General features: G+C 51.3%; 2 protein-coding genes and 1 pseudogene across 5 annotated transcripts in view; 2 read left to right on the plus strand and 1 right to left on the minus strand.

Moving 5' to 3' along the window:
- LOC115635683 (zinc finger protein 239-like) overlaps nucleotides 1-17,060 on the minus strand; it is an 811,791-nt gene that overhangs the window by 511,633 nt on the left and 283,098 nt on the right. The window lies entirely within an intron of this gene.
- Nucleotides 1-17,060, plus strand: part of LOC115635664 — a 1,110,108-nt pseudogene that overhangs the window by 249,311 nt on the left and 843,737 nt on the right.
- On the plus strand, nucleotides 14-10,268 carry SH3BP5L (SH3 binding domain protein 5 like). Of its 4 annotated transcripts, XM_030534827.1 has the most exons (8): nucleotides 14-566; nucleotides 705-952; nucleotides 2,500-3,270; nucleotides 5,622-5,684; nucleotides 6,274-6,402; nucleotides 6,776-6,937; nucleotides 7,555-7,728; nucleotides 8,325-10,268. In XM_030534827.1, the coding sequence occupies exons 3-8, from the start codon at nucleotides 3,067-3,069 to the stop codon at nucleotides 8,697-8,699; spliced, it is 1,107 nt and encodes a 368-aa protein (XP_030390687.1). In that variant the 5' UTR covers nucleotides 14-566; nucleotides 705-952; nucleotides 2,500-3,066; the 3' UTR covers nucleotides 8,700-10,268. The 4 variants fall into 4 exon arrangements, with proteins under 4 accessions (XP_030390687.1, XP_030390685.1, XP_030390688.1 ...); XM_030534825.1 differs by lacking the exons at nucleotides 14-566; nucleotides 705-952 and adding an exon at nucleotides 1,236-1,342; XM_030534824.1 differs by lacking the exons at nucleotides 14-566; nucleotides 705-952 and adding an exon at nucleotides 1,253-1,342 and having other exon boundaries at nucleotides 2,479-3,270.

Genomic DNA, 17,060 nt, shown 5'->3' on the forward strand with positions numbered 1-17,060 from the left:
TGTTTTAAAAATGCTGTTTTGCAAGAAATTTCAATTAAAAAAATAATTCCAATTTGGAGTGAAAATAAATTTTGAAATTGCAGAATTTCTCATGGAAAGGAAATTCCAGTTCTCACTCACAGAGTGCTAGACTCTTCTGGTTTCTAAGCCTTTTGGGGGTGGGGGTGGTCACATTTTAAAGTAATTATGAGGAACAGAAGCCTATTATTTTTCTTTTAAATGAGATGTGAGATTCTTTTGTAATCACAGGACTCTGGGAGCTGGGGCTTTAAGGAAAACAGAAGTTTTGCCATGAAATTGCTGGACTTATCTTAGAAACCAGAAGATTAATAGAAAGAACTCAGTTTTGTTATTCATATTTTATATATTTTTATATAAAATTATTTTTAAAAAATCTCATTGTTTTAAGCCAATCTCATGATTTCAGTGTGTATGTCTTCTGACAGGTGGATCTTGGACACTGTGGGGTTGGTGATGCTGCCATTCCCTTGAAACCATCACACCATGGACCAAGCTGGCATTACCACAGCAACAATGCCTTTGTCGTCATGGCAACTATGGCCTGTGTATGTGATAAAACCCTCACAATACATTAGCCCCAGAAAATAAACATGGGCTTGGGGGGTGATTTTGACTCTTTTGTTTATTTATTTATTTTTAATTAACACCTAATTGTTTTTACTTTAAAAAATGGTTTCTTCCAGCTAGCTCTTCCCCCTGGATAAAGATGGCACAGTCCTCACGGATCTCTGATTGGCTGCTGAGCCCCACGTGGTATTTATATCTCCGACGCCAGCTTGAACGTGCGAGCAGGCAAGTCCCTGCCTTGCCTTCTAAGGAAAGAACGTCAGGGCGGGTGGATCATGTGGCCGTACGGGAGCACCTATGGGCGCTGCCATATTATCTTCCCTCGTCGCCACCATCTTGCATTACGGCAGGAGCAGAGGGCCAGGTAAACAGTTGGCATTCTAGAGTCCCCGGATGTTACTTTTCCTTCCTCTGGGTCGTAACCCAAAATGGCGTCGCCCAATATAGATCCAGAATGGCGGCGTTCACGTGTGAGCACTAGTTCTCTCACTTTGAGGTTGTTTATTTGCCTTGGTGAGAACTGAGCCGAGTGATCTCTCTGATCTTCCTGGGATGTATCGCTCTCTACCCTCTCGGGGGCAGCTTGAGGGCAGGAACGGGGCGGGATGCTGCGCACCTGGGAGCCGCCATGTTGTACGGCAGATATACGGACGGGGACAGGGGTGTCTCGGAGGAGCGGGTTCCGGTTCCGCTTGGGCTTGTTGGATTGGGAGAGGGCGGGCTGGAGCTAGTCGCTTAGCCTGGAGAGTAGGAGGTAAATAGAACAGTTCGCCCCCACCCTGGGGGTGCCCGCCCCTGTGCACCGAGCTGAGCCACCCTGGGGGCGGGACCAGGGCCCGGGGTGCATGGGGGAGGGGGTAGCGGGGAGGTTGGCGGGGGCAGGGTGCATTTGGGTGGGTGCAGTTTGCGATGGGGGCGGCGGGGTGCACTGGAGGAGGGGTGGTTGCATGGGAGCGTCTGGCAGGGTACAAGGGTGGCAGGGAATGGGCAGCTTGCTTTGGGGAGGAGGTTGCTGTCCTTTGCATTGAGGTGGGGCGCCTGAAGGGTGCTGTTAGATGAGTGCTGGCTGCATTGGGAGGAGGGGTGAGCGCAGGGAACATGGGGGTGGGTGCAGTTTGCCTTAGAGAAGGGGCAGTGGTATGGTTGGGCGGATTGGGGCAGAGAGAGAGCACCACTGGATGAGTGCTGGGTAAATTGGGAGAAGGTGGGGTGGGTGCTGGGTGCATTAGGGAAGGGGCAGTGGATTGGCTGCTGGGCACATTGGACCTCTCCTCCTGCCCCAGTGTGCCCAGCAGCCATCCCACTGCCCCTTCCCCAATGCACCCCGCACTCACCCCAATGCACTCAGCACCTATCCAATGGCACTCTCCCCCTGCCCCACTGGATTGGGATGAGTGCAGGGTGCATTGGGGAGGAGGTGGTGTGGGCATAGGGGACATTGGGGTGGGTGCAGTTTGCATTGGGGACAGTGGGATTGTTGCTGGGCCCATTGGGGCAGGGGGAGAGGATGGTTGGTCGAGTGCATTGGGGTGAGTGCAGGGTGCATTGGGGAGGAGGTGGGGTGGGCACAGGGGACATTGGGGAAGGAGCAGTGGGATGGTTGCTGGGTGCATTGGGGCAGGAGGAGAGGGCAGTTGGATGAGTGCAGGGTGGATTTTGAGGTGGATGCAGAGTGCTTTATGGGAAGTAGCAATAGATGGGGCAAGGATGAAGTGGGAACCTGGTGACTTTTTTGTGTCATTTGAAGGTGACAGGATCCCATTCTGTCTGGGGTTTGTATGTGTCTCTGGTGAGGTGGGTAGTGTTGGTGCTGACGAGGGTCCCCCTTACTCTGTTGGTGTCTGGTACAGAGAGCGGTGCCTGATTCACTCTCTGCCACTTATTTTCTAGCCTCCTGTCCTATCTCTACAGATGCAGCTGGAATCCAGTTCTCCAGGTTTCACACTCTGAGCCCCTCGGGGACCAACTCTCATCAGGGTCTTGCTAGGGCTGGCAGTGGGGGGTGGAGGTGTGTCTGGCTCTCTGCCACCGGAGATTCTTCTCCACCCCCTCGGTGAGCCTCCTTCCTGGCCTTTGGTCTCGGTCTCAGATTGTTGAGTCCCCGTGGTCCTGATTCTCTCTTCCGGGGGACCGAGCTAGCACATTGCCCCATCCTTTGACTGGGCAGCAAGACGTGGTTCAGACGCTGGTACGAGGAGGGACGTCCATCTCTAATATCTCCTCCAGCACCGCTGCAGTGGATCGCTGAATATCCTCTCATGGTTTGTCACTCGATGCCCCAGCCACTGTCCAAGGTCCTGCTGTAACCCAGGGCTCCCACGACTATTCCCAGTTCCTTGCCTGCTCATGTGTCGGTGTGACCCAGTGGATGGGCCCACCATTAGGATGCCTGCGTCCCTGTGAAGGTTCTGCCTGCGGCCTGCCTTGCTGAGGAAGACCTGATATTGCCAAGGGGAGGAGTGTTGTGGGGGCCCCACCATGGGGGACTCAAACCAGCGGCTGGTTCTGGGCATGAATGTGGGGGATGGGCGCCAGACGCCTCCTGGGGAGCTGCGGACACCCACGCAGGAGGGTGAGGAGCTCAGGGCTCCTATCCCCGAGGATGTCTGCAGTAGTGACGAAACCAAGATGCCATCTATGGACCAGGAAGATGTGGAGGAAGAGCTGGACCCCAGGATACAGGTGAGGACTGCCTGGACCTGGCTTCTTCTAATGCCGGTCACTGCTGGCCAGGGGGAGCTACACATTCCCCTGGGGGCCTGCTTCACAGGGGATGTCACAGCCCCAGCTGCAGAGCTTGGCTCTTTAGCTCGAGCTGTGGAGACTCTTGTTTTTAGCACTGGTTCAATCCCTGGTGTTGGTTAAAATGGCCCCCTGTCCCCAGGGCCTCCCTTTGTACATACACCAGAGGGGCAAAGACTCGTGTTGAGGTGTGTAGTCCCTATTACAGAAGGCAGTAACCTTTCCTTGGGGGATTAGTTTGGGTGGTACACTGGTGCAGGTTCCTGTGTGGACACTTGTAATCCAGTTCATAACAATTTATCTTAATCTGATTCTTCACTGAGAGCTTGTCAACATGGAGAGGTTGATCAGAAGAGCTATAGTGAAATAATTATCATGCTGTAGCTATGTCAATATAACTCCCTGTGTGGGCATGCTATTCTGGAATAAAAATGACTTTTTCTTCCAGAAATTTGAGAGGCAAGGTGGTGACGTAATATCTTTTATTGGACCGACCGAGTGTTCAAACTATATGCAGCTCTTCAGGTCTGGGAAAGGTACTCCGAGTGTCACAGCTAACTACAAGGTTGAAGGGATAGTTTAGTGTAAATAGCACATATTCTAAGGGGCCATTCAAGGTGAGGTGGCCTGTTAACACAGAATAACAGAAGTTGTCCAATAAAATATATTACCTCACCCCCCTTATCTCTCTACAACAACACTCATCCCAGAATAATTGCGAGTAAATACAGGAAACAGTTACTTTTATTTCTGGACTAGCATGTCCTCATGTGGGGGTACACTGGTGTAGGTGTAGAATAGTATAGCTATGCTTTACAGCTTCCCTGTGTAGACAAACCCTGAATTAAGTTAAACCGATTTATAAAACATCTTTGAATTGGATTAAGGCTTTGTCCAGATCAGGATTTAAAGGTGTCTTTTGATCCTGTTATCTCACTTGATCTAATTAACACCTCCTGGGACTCCAAGACAAAGCAGCTGTAACTGCAGCCCATGCTAAGCTGGTCAAGTTAAAAGCCTTCCTAGGATTCTGGTTGTAGGGCTGGAAGGGACCTCTGGAAATCCTATAGTCCAGCCCTTGTAGTCTGTCCATGCCTTAGAGTAGGGACTGTCTTTATTTATGTGAGTGTACAGTGCAGCCTCTAGGGGCTACCATAATGTATGTGACTCAGGTCACGATCAGAGATACAGGATCCTTGGTGCAGGGGCCCATCCTGCTACCTCAGGGAACAGCACAGCTCGGGTGCCGTTACCCAGCTCTGATCATCAATAGATCTCAGAGTGCATTAGGTCTCTCCCCCAGGTCCTCGTTGTCTTGCATCTCAATTGTTGCAGCATCCTCCTCCCTTTCTGGGAGCGGTCCCATCGTTTTACCCGCCTTACATCAGAACGCTGCTGCAAAGGTCATTTTCCTGTGACCCTGCCACCCCTCTCTGCGAGCTCCCCATTGGCTCCCCTTTGCATCACACACAAACCGCTTGTCTTAGGGCCATGAAGAGCCTTATCTATCATTCCCCCCACACTATCAAGATATGGAGCCCAACCTCTGCTCTGTCCCTGACACCAGCCTTCATCACCCGTTTGGTAGATTTTCCCAGCTGCACCTGCCTGCTTCCTGCCATGCCACTCCTGTCTGGAGGAGGGGGAGCAGCAGCTCCCATAAACACTCACAAAGCTACCTCACTGCCCTCCTTCAAGTGCCTCCTTTGCCACGATGCTCAGTATTGGCTACAAGCTGCGGCTGCTATCATGCTGATCAGAAGTGCCTGTTGTCTCTTGCCTAATTGGGACCACATCTACATTTCTGCAGGTGTTGTACATGGTGCCTGGCATGATGTGGCCCTGAACCATGACTGTAATACATGTTGTGTGTCAGACACACGTTGCCATCAGAGAGCATGAGTCCCTGGCACAAAGCTCTGTCCCGTCTCCTCAGAACAGGTACACACAATGGCCCCCACCTGTGATCTAGCACTTTTCACCAGCAGATCCAAGTGGATTACAAATGTATCAGCATTTCACAGATGGGAAAATGAGGCACAGAGAGGTGAAGTGACTTACCCAGGGTCACCCAGCAGGCCAGTGGCACAGCCTGGAATATGCTTTGTGCACTAGGCCGTGCTGTGTTGTTCATGGTGCCATCCCTCACAGCTGTGCTGGGAGCGGAACGGTTGCAGGGAGGGGCTGTTGCAGACTGGGAGGGGAGACCCGTCAGGGTCGCGCTGTCCCGGTGAGCTGAGTGTGGCGTTGGGGCGGGTCCCTGAGCCTCATGCTCTACCTCCCCCCTGCAGGAGGAGCTGGAGCATCTCAACCAGGCCAATGAGGAGATCAACCGGGTGGAACTGCAGCTGGACGTGAGTGAACACTGGGCTCCCTGCAGGGCTGACCGCCGCACCTCGGACTGAGCATGACCCTGCCAGGACCAGCCTTGCGTTACAACCCTGTCCAGGCCCCGGAGATACTCTGCAGCTCCCACCAATTGTTTCCGTGCTGGGCCAGTGAGCCTGGCCGTTCCTTTGTGGTAGTTGCAGCCCTTACTGGGCATTGTGACCCTTGGAGCTGCTTCCATAGCCCCTGCACTTCCTTGCGAAGCTAAGCAGGGTTGGGCTGGATTAGCACTTGTGGGGGCTGGGTGACTCTCTGGCAGTCTGTCCCAGTTTGGGGCCTGTGCTGCAGGGAGCGGAGTGGGGCTCAGTTGAGGGTGCTCTCCCTTGGCAGTCACTGCTGGCCCCAGTTTCCCAGTGTGACGCTAGAGGGTGTTGTGTTACAGGTTGCAGGGCAGGGAGCTCAGCATGGGATACTCTCCCCTGGTGGTCGGTACTGGCTCCAGTTCAGCATTAGGGGGTGCTGTGCTGCAAGGAGTGGGGTGGGGGCTCAGCAGTGGTTGCTCTTCCCTGGCTGTCAATGCTGGCCCCAATGCTACTGCTGTCCTCCCCGCTGCAGGAAGCCAGGACCACATACCGCAGGATCCTCTCTGAATCCGCCAGAAAGCTCAACACTCAGGGCTCCCAGCTGGGGAACTGCATTGAGAAAGCACGTCCGTACTATGAGGCCCGTCGCTTGGCCAAGGAGGTGTGAATGCTCCCCTGTGCCCTGCCTGAGACATGCCAAAATCAAACTCCTGGGTTCTGTCCTGGCCCTGGGGAGCGAGTGGTGTCTAGTGGGGTAGGGCAGGGGCTGGGATTCAGTTCACCAGGGTTCTATCCCTGCTCTGGAAGGGGGGGTGGGGGTCTAGTGGTTAAAGTGGGGGAACTGGGAGCCAGGACTCCTGGGTTTTAACCCCAACTCTGAGATGGGGAGTGGGGTCTAGTTGTGAGAGCATGGGGTCTGAGAGTCAGGACACCTGGGTTATCCCTGCTCTGGGAGAGGAGAGGGGGCAGGAGTCCCTTGCCCTGCGCGCGCGCGCTCTCTCTCTCTCTGTGACTTTCCTTTCCTCTCCATGCAGGCTCAGCAGGAGACACAGAAGGCAGCACTGCGGTACGAACGGGCGGTCAGCATGCACAACGCCGCCCGCGAGATGGTCTTTGTGGCGGAACAGGGTGTCATGGCCGACAAGAACCGGCTTGACCCCACCTGGCAGGAGATGCTCAACCATGCCACTTGCAAGGTGAGATGTCGGGGTGGGGCTGGAGCTGGAGGTTGTACTACCCATGTAGGGGAAAATCACACCACCTGCAAGGTGCGACGTGGTTGAGAGGCAGTGGGCTGTACCAAGCGCACGGGGGGGGAATTATGCCACGGGGAAAGTCAGACGTGGGGACTGGGCCAGGGAGCCATACCAGTTACAAGGGCCAGGGGAATTATACCAACTACATGGAGGTGCTGCTGATGCTACCTGCTAGGGGAGAGCTGGGGGACCACACTGGCTGAGCACAGGGGGAGGAGGATTTGCCATCTGCATGGTGAGAGCAGGGAGCATGGAGCTCAGGGGCATGGTGGAGGCAGTAACCAAATGATCACGCCATCTGCCAGAGGAGAGATGGGCATGTTGCAGGGACCATACCAACTACAAAGAGAATGTGGAGGTGGTAGGTTGCACCCCCTGGGGGAGGTGACAGCCTGAGTCCCTGTTGGGGAGGGATGATGGAACTGGATGTGCTGTGCATGTGGGTGGAGAGTGAATGTAGGTGATTGAGATCTGCAAGGCTCTGTGTATGTGGGGACACAGGCTGGGTGGGAACGGGGGCCTGGTCTGAGCTGTGCATTGTCCTGCTCTGGCTGCAGGTGAATGAGGCGGAGGAGGAGCGGATGCACAGTGAGCGGGAGCACCAGCGTGTCACTCGGCTCTGCCAGCAGGCTGAAGCCAAGGTGCAGAGCCTGCAGAAATCCCTTAAGCGTGTCATAGTAAAGAGCAAGCCCTACTTCGAGCTCAAGGCCCAGTTCAACCAGATCCTCGAGGTGAGGCGTTACAGCCCCATTGTGATCCTGGGAGTGCCGGGGCACACATGCATGCCCCTGCTGAGATTCTGGCATCCTCAAGGGGGGCTGGGGCACATGCATGCCCGCCCCTGCTAAGACCCCGGTGTCAGTGCTTTGGGGGCCGAGTGTGTGTGCGGCTTGGGTGAGATGTACCCACCCCTCTGAGATCTCACAATGCCCTGGGTGGCATGTGTTCCTGCCAGCCTTTGTTGCTGCTCCCTACCCAGGAAGGAATGGGTTTTCTCATGGCTGCTGTCCTCCCCTGGCTGTGGGGCCCAGAGCAGGGAGAGATGTGAGGCTGTGATTGGGTTTGGAGAGGGATGGGGAGTATGTGTGTGTACACATGCAGATAACTATGAGGAAGAGTGTGGACGGGGCTGAGCATGCAGGGGGTGGATTGAATTTATAGGATGGAGATAGGGGGTCTTTCTATCATGGGTTTGGTGCGCCCCCCCATCCCCAGGAGCACAAGGCCACGGGGCTGGAGTGGGGAGATGGGATGGGCAGGGAGGGTTTGGGGGTGCTATGTGGTGTCAGAGGGATCTGTGTGACCGCTGATGTCCTCCAATCCCCAGGAGCACAAGGCCAAGGTGACGGGGCTGGAGCAGCGGGTCTCCCAAGCCAAAATGCGCTACTCGGTGGCGCTCCGTAACCTGGAGCAGATCAGTGAGCAGATCCATGCCCGGCGGCTACAGCACTTCATCCAACGCCGGGCCTCGCCAGTAGGGGCAGAGGCAGGGGCTGGGTTGGGCACTGAGTGCCCCCCTACGGACACACTCTCCATGCTCAGCTTGCAGACCATTGCCTCCGACCTGCAGAAGTTTGACTCGGTGGAGCATCTGCTGGGGCTGTCGGACGCTACCAGTCTCAACAGCGATGAGCTGGAGGAGCAGGAGCAGCGACGGGGTGGACAGAGCCAGTTCAAGCACCACCGCAGTGTCAGCCTCTAACCCACCTCCCTGGCCCTTCCCCTCGGCAAGCCTAGCCGGAAGGGGCTGTGCCAGCCGGGCAAGGAGGGAATGCTGTGGCTAGACACTGCTGCACTGGGGGTGGAGGCGATAGCCTTCCACGAAGCACCCTTACTTCCTAAGAGGGGGGCCCAAAGACACTGCACCTCCTCGGGGGCATTGCTCATCCTCTCCTCCCCCTGCCCCATGAGTGCCCTCTGACACTACACCTCCTAGAGGGCATTGCTCATCCCCTCCCCCCCAGGCGAGTGATCCCTGACACTGCACTGGGTGACCTCTGACACTACACTTCCCAGGGGGTATTGCTGTACTGACACAAGTAGCATGGAGGCTGCTGATCCCAGCCAGCAGGGCTTTCTGGGTCCCCTGCAATAGGGCTCCACGCTGGAGCCAGGAGCAGACACAGCCCTTTGCTGGAGCAGTGTTACCCGCAGTCGCCACTCCCAGCATGCACTGATCAGAGCATCCAGTTCCCTTGAGTGCCGTGTGCTGACAGCCAGGGTCTCCCCAGAGCAGAGATGCAAGCACCTCTGGTTTTACGCACACTATTTGTGGTCTGCTGCCTTTGCTCACCTGGTTTCCAGCACTGCTACACATCCTGGGCTGGGGGAGGGGGAAGCAAAACTAGCTGTTGTCTGACTACATTCCTGGGGGGGGGAAGGGGGTTTGGCAGGCCCTGACGTGGGGCTACTGCATGTGTACATCACTGGGGACAGGGCAGGAGCTATGATAACTACAGCCTAGTTCTTGTCCACAACCAGAGGCTGATGAGGGCTGCTGCTGAGACATAGAGATGGCCTAGAGCCACTGCCCTCTCCTAGTGCATACACAGACTGGGCCAGTTCCCTCTGCCTATTCTGTGGAGCCTGTAGCGCTCCCTGGGTGGGTCGCTTGCTCACCTCCTGCAATGTAACAGGGATGCTCCTCTGAAAATTTTGGTGCCTGATAGCAGAGATTACAGGAGCAGCCAGTGCAAACTGTATAGCCTTCCCTGCTCTTCCCAGGTGGCTGGGCTCAAAGATGCCTGGAGTCTGTCCTGTGAGCAAGAGCACCTTCATCCAAAAGCTGGCCAGGAGCTGATTCCTTCCCCCACCAGCAGGTAGCACCAGATGGTTCACTCTGGGGAGCTCCTTGTACTCTTACCTAACCCTGTTCCTCCAGATTTCCTAGGTCAAATCTTCCTTTATATTGAGACAAATAAGTGTCAAAGCTGCGTGGAAAGTAATTTGCACTAGTTGGTGTGGGGATGGTGGGGTTAGGTGTTTGTTGGGAGAGGGAGCTTCTTGTGCATATCCCTCCATCCTGGAGCCCATTCTGGGCTCATCTGTACTCCCTGTGGTCTCCCGGGAGCTGGGGCTGTGTCCTCTCTGTGTGATGGATGCCCCTCTTGGGGGGAGGGGGGGGGGGCTGTTGCTGCTGCTGTGCCCTGGTGTGGTTTCACTCTGCTGTGGCTGTGATGATAACTGCTGGTTTGAGACAGCACAGTGGATCTGTAGGAGTGAGCGGCTGTGCTGCATATTTTATTTAAAGTAAAGATGCCCAGTGGAGATTTGTCTGTCTCTGTGTCTCATGATTCAATGCAATCCTGGATTGTCCACACTGCAAAAACACAATATTGTAGCCAGTTCCCAGGACTCTCATCTGACCTGGGTACAACACAGGGTTTAGCTTTGTTCTTGCAGTGGCTGTTTTTTGTAACGACTTAGCACTGTTTCAACCTTGGAGCTTCATACTTGCTGTACAAACTGCAAACTCAAGGATTAACTCCACTAGCTGGCAGGAGGAGTTGGCTGTTATCCACTAGAGGGAGATATTGGACAGTTTGCCAGGGTGTTAATGTTTCACAGCACAGCCTGTTTTTTTTTTCTGACTGCACTGTCAATTTCTGTGCAATGAGGAAATCTTTGCAGCCATCCCAGAGTGTCTCAGCAGATTAAGGGTTTATCTGTACTGGAAATTTTGCACTTACACTGATGTAACTCCCTTTGTGGGCACTCTTGTTCTAGAATGAATGGCTTTTTACATTGCCTGTCACTCAGGCCTATAAACTGCATATCACCTTCAATTCAGATCCCTATCTAGGACAGGTCCTCACATCCAGGCTCTGTGTCTTGCCAATTCTGCTTCACATCTCTTAGATCTGGTCTTCACTATCCATCCAGACAGCTACAACTCGCACCCAGGCTCTTATGTCTCATCATCTCATATCTCAGGCCATGTCTACATCTAAAATTTTGCAGTGCTGGTTGTTACAGCTATATTAGTACAGCTGTATAGGGCCAGCGCTGCAGAGTGGCCACACTTACAGCAACCAGCGCTGCAAGTGGTGTTAGATGTGGCCACACTGCAGCACTGTTGGGCGGCTTCAAGGGGGGTTCGGGGAACGCGAGAGCAAACCGGGAAAGGAGACCAGCTTCGCCGCGGTTTGTTCTCGCGTTCCCCGAACCACCCTGCAAACCGCAGGGAAGGAGACCTGCTTGCTCGGGGTTTCGGGGAACGCGAGAGCAAGCTGGGGAAGGAGACCAGTTTGATTACCAGAGGCTTCCTCAGGTATGCTGGGATACCTGCTTATTCCACGGAGGTCAAGAAAAGCGCTGGTAAGTGTCTATACTTGATTACCAGCGCTGGATCCTCTACACCCGAGACAAAACGGGAGTAAGGCCAGCGCTGCAAACAGGGAGTTGCAGCGCTGGTGGTGCCCTGCAGATGTGTACGCCTCCTAAGTTGCAGCGCTGTAACTCCCTCACCAGCGCTGCAACTTTCTGATGTAGACAAGCCCTCAGTCATGGCAACATCCTTCTCTCTGGCCTTGCCCAATGCAGTTTTGCCTTGCTTGGGTCCATTCAGAATGCCACTGCCAAGCTCATTCTCCTAGGCTGTCGTTTTGACTGTCACCTGTTCTTTGAATCCCTCCTCTAACTCCCCCTCTTCTATCACATCAAACATAAACTCATCCAGGGGTGCTGTAACTATTTGTATGGGGTGGGGGGTGTGCTGAAAGCCATTGAACCAAACTGGAAACCCTGTGTATGATGGAAACCACTTCATACCAGGGGTACAGAAGCATCCCCCACACCTATAGTTCTAGCACCTATGTGCTCATCTTCACTTTCAAGGCCCTTCATCACCTAGCCCTGCCCTACCCATCCCCTCTCGTTCACTATCAAGCTGTGGATGCTCCTCTCCGATCCACCCATGCTGCCATCACGCGCTACATTTTCAAACAACTTTTTGCTTTCGCCGTGGCTGCCCCACCCACTTGGCAGGAGCCCCCATCAACACCCGAACAGCGACCTCATTATGTGGCTCCAAATCCCACCTTAAAACTCTTTTTTGCCAAGATGGTTACAAAAAAAATCCTTGACTATGGTGCTGCTGGTGTGCTGAGACCATGGCCAGCCTTCTGCTCCCCTGTCTGTGTGTATCCATCTCGTCTTATACTTAGGCCTGGTCCACACTACACAGTTAAATCGATTTAAACAGCGTTAAATCAATTTAACTCTGTACCCGTCCACACTACAAGGCACTTTAAATCGATTTTAAGGGCTCTTAATCGATTTCTGTACTCCTCCCCAACAAGAGGAGTAACCCTAAAATCGATATTACTATATTGATTTAGGGTTAGTGTGGACAGAAATCGAAGTTATTGGTCTCATTCCTTTAATGTAGCTACCCAGAGTGCACTGCTCCAGAAATCGATGGTAGCCTAGGACCATGGATGCACACCACCGAATTAATGTGCCCTAGTGTGGACGCATAAAATTGATTTTATAATATCGGTTTTATAAGACCGGTTTAGTCATTTCGATTTTATGCTGTAGTGTAGACGTAGCCTTAGAGTGTAAGTTCCTTGGGGCAGGGGCCATCTTTTATTCTGTCTGTGTACAATGCCTAGCACAGCAGGGCTCTGGTCCATGACTGGGGCTCCTAGGTGCTACAGTAATAAAAGTAATAATGAAGCTCCTCTCTGTCATGGGGCACTGCTGAGACAGCTTGGCTGCTCCAACAGAACTGGACTGCAGGTGGGTAACAAGCACATTTTTGGTGGGCCCAGTGACTATTCTGGGGTTGGGCATTAAGGGGCACATGGAGGGAAGGGTCTTACCATCCTATTCCTGTAATCCCCTTTAGCTCCCCACAGCTGCTTTCATCCCTCTATCCCTTCTTCCATCTCTCTGCTCACCTGCCCTGCTCCTGGGGTGGATTAACGACACAGACACTAATACAGCACCCCCCTATATGCCACTATATTAGCATGCACAAAAACTCTGCTGGTTACAGCTCAAGCTGCTCACATGTAAAACCTTCCAGTCCAACCTCTGAAAAGCAGGGGAATGCCCAGTTAAGGGAGGTGTTTTCAGCATGACAAAACGCCTACACATTATGTTAACCTAGCTCCTTGACAGACTCTGCGCCATCGCATGGAGCTCCTTTTGCCTCCCATTGTACCTGTGTTTGCAGTGCACATGCCAAATCCCCCTTGTACTCTGAGTGAAAACCATAATTCTGATCTGAGCAATATCCCCAAGTATCTAATGCCGACACTTGTGAGCGGGGGGAAGTATATTGTTACCCCTGTTGACAAAAGCAGCTAGCCAAAAAAGGGAGGGGAGGGGAGAGGGAGGTCTGAAGGTTGTTCTAATTAGGAGGAGCAACTGGGTGATTGTCAGGTATTTCTTTGATGCAATTTTATTTATTAACAAGGAATGTACAAAATCCTGCTTCCTGAACATAGGAGGAACCAAACAGTGTGGGCAGTGTCTTTTCTTGCAGCTCCAAGCCTCTGTCAGTCAGCACCTCAGCACAAAACCTTTCTCTAGGCTCCTCTCATCACAACACACTTTGCTTCTAGGTGTGTCCACTTGGCTTTCTTTCTGCTTCTTTCTCTCCCAAACACCCTCCTGCACCCCACCCCACTGTCCCAGCCCAGAGCCTAAACTCCCTCCCAGAGCCTTAGGTAGGAGTGTGGGTGGGTGAGCGGAGGTGGAGGACTTGGACCCGTTCTGGGCACCACCAAAAATTATACAAACCTGCTGCCCTTGGCCTGAGTAGTGTGGGTTATAATCACATCAGCAAAAAGAGTTAAACAGTGCCTTAGCCATGGTTATAAGCAAACTTTTATATCGTAAGAATTTGTATGGCCCTTCTTAGCATAGTACCTGAGCACCTCACAACATGTGTTCTGTATTTGCCCTCCCACACCTCTGGGAGGCAGGACCGTGCTATTATCCCCATTTACAGATGGGGATTGAGGCCAAGAGGCCCAGCTGCACAAAGGTACTTAGGTGTCTACACTTTTAATTTAGGTTCTGAAGTCCCAGTTTCAGACTCCACTGCAATCCACAAAACCCCTGCTCAATTGCCTCCGAACCCTGTAGATGCCTGAATTTACTCTCATTCAGTTTTCAGGGTAAAAGTTCCCTATGCATCTAAGTTTTTGCCTTCGGGCATCTGCACTGCTGTCTTATAGTAAGGATCCAGATGCTTATCTCCCACCTTGCCCCAGTGTAATCCATAAATGGGGGGAAGACAGGCAGAGGAGACCCTGTGGGGCCAGTTGGCAGCTTCTGAGCACTCCTTCAGGATTGGAGCTATTCAAAATCCAGCAGGAGGAAGAGAAGGAGGGTGGTGCACTGATGGTGCCTACCTTATAACTTTTATTCTAGTGGTTAGAGCACCCGCTGTCATTCAATTGTCCCCTTTTCCTGATGAGAAGAAGGAAATTGAATATAGGTCTCCTACTGCTCATGTAAGTGCCCTATCTACTGGGCTATGGGATATTCTGTTATTTGGGTGAGAGGATAAGGAGAGCAGTTTAAGTGTTATCAGGCCAGTAATAGAGGCTGAGAATGACTCTATAGCCCAGTGGTTAGAGCACCCACATGGGCAACCCAGAGTCCAGTCCCCCTGCTCCACTGACTAATTATTTATACATAGTGGAACAGAATCAACAGGAGACAATAAGCCCCCATCAGAATATCCCATAGCTCAGTGGTTAGCACACTCTCTTGGCAGATGTAGGAGACCCCCATGTTCAAATCCTGTCTCTCAATCTGACAGAGGGGAGAATTGCTACTGTGAACTCTGGAACTTTTAGTGCAGGATAGCAGATCCACAGGGCCAGTTAGTACAGGGCAGAGAAGTGCACTGTAGATTCACACCCTGGCTTGCTGCGCAAGTGACTCACCATGTGACAAGCCCTAACAAAATCTTCATTACACTCATGTTTCCCCTTTGTGCAATGCCAGTTTAAACCAGTAGCAACCAGTCCCACTTCACAATGTCCCAGATCCACCAACACCCAGATATGCATCCCAAGTACACAAACATATGAGGAGCACCCCTAATCCTCTGCTTTTGATCAAATGCACCCACCACCATGTACAAAATATACAAATAATACAAATCTAAATATGCAAAAGGTCCAACTCCGAAAACATGCTCACTCCACAATAGCCCTCCTGCTGCAAAAACTCTGAGAAAAGAGTCGAGCCATTTGCCATACCCTAATGATTAATGAACTAGGAGGGGCAGCATATACAGTATCTAAATCCTACATGTTGGGGTCTAACATAACATAAACCTCACCCAAACCAAACCCACACCAGCCACCTGGGCACCCCATCTGCATAAACTTTAAACATGCAAAATATGAGATAGACTGGCTGCCTTCGCTGGACCTCAGACCTAAAACCTACAATAGCTAAATTCCCTCAACACCAAGGTGCACAAAACCCAATTGCAGTACATCAGCAATATTGTCAACAAGCCTATCCAAAATAGGGCAGGATTTTTTTTAGAAAACTTTATAAAAGATTAAATCTTTGCATTTAAAAAAATGATGATTTTGTTCAAAGGTTGAGTACTAACATTAAAAAGGTGTAATCTTCCTACAGTAATTATAACAACTGAATACGAGTTTCAAGGAAGGTTTTCATAAAGCTGAAGCGAGATGTTTACCTGAGCAGTTTCACTCACTCTTGATCACCAACAAACTAGCTCTATAGAAACCACAACAAATGTGGGGTAAACCTGACTCTGAGTGTCAAAGGTTTTGTGGATGGAAATGTGTAACTCAGTTGCACGTGGCGTAATCTAGTCAGGGATGCTCTTGCCATTTGACAGCTGGGAAGGGATTGGAATTAGTCAGAACAGGGGAATATGGTGTAAATCAGTGCCTTTCAACCTTTCCAGACTACTGTATTCCATTCAGGAGTCTGATTTGTCTTGTGTACCCCCAAGTTTCACGTCACTTAAAAATTACTTCCTTACACAATCAGACATAAAAATATGAAGTGTCCTAGCACACTATTACTGAAAAATTGCTCACTTTCACCATATAATAATAAAATAAGCCAATTAGAAAATAAATATTGTATGTACATTTCAGTGTTGTTGGCTATCCCTCCATTCATATTTCAGTGTATAGTATATAGAGCAGTATAAATAAGTCACTGTATATAATTTTAGTTTGTTCTGAGTTTGCTAGTGCTTTTTATGTAGCCTGTTGTAAAATTAGGCAAACATCTAGATGAGTTGATGTATCCCAAGAAAGACTTCAGTGTATCCCAAGGAATATATTTAGCCCTGGTTGAGAACCACTGGTGTAAATAATCCACAATTTGTCCACCTGCAGAGAGAGAAAACAGTGAGCAAGTGTCCAAAAAAACAGAAGGAGGTTGCAAATGGTGTCCGTGAAGAGGCTCAAACTCCCAAAGATGGGATTAAGCAAGCATCTCTGGACCCAATAATATATGATATCAGTAACACAACAGTGGGTACTGAGCACAACAAAGTACAGAATAATTATTTAGTGTAAATATTAACACTACTATGGAGAAGTCAGCAGGGTTCAAGGTCCCATCCATGAGTGCTTTGCTAGAATGCTTGATCCTTTGGATAGAGGCTGACACTTATCTCTAGGCATTTCAGCCACCCTGTTGTGCAATAGATGGTGTGGAGGAAGGAGAGAAAAAAACAGAAGGAAATTTCTAGAGCTCAGCAATAATCAGAATTTCCATCCCACAGGAAATTCTGATATTTCAACATTTTATTTGTTCTGAACTGGGTTGAAAAGTCAAAATATTAATATTTTATGCAAAAAATGTCAGAAATCTTTTGATTCAGAAATATCAAAGTGTTTCAGTTTGAGTCATTTCAATATTCAGCTGCATCTGCCTATGGGTGCTGCAGTTTCTCATGGCATAGTTCCAATGTCTCACATCCTCATTCTTCCATACGGGGTTGATTCCCTGGCTGGACTACTTATCCCATGATTCACCATGGGCAGAGGTGAGACAACAATGCATTATGGGAAAATTAGTCCAGCCAAGAGACCTGGCC

This window comes from Gopherus evgoodei, chromosome 15, assembly GCF_007399415.2.
Source record: "Gopherus evgoodei ecotype Sinaloan lineage chromosome 15, rGopEvg1_v1.p, whole genome shotgun sequence".
Classification (NCBI taxonomy): Eukaryota; Metazoa; Chordata; order Testudines; family Testudinidae; genus Gopherus; species Gopherus evgoodei.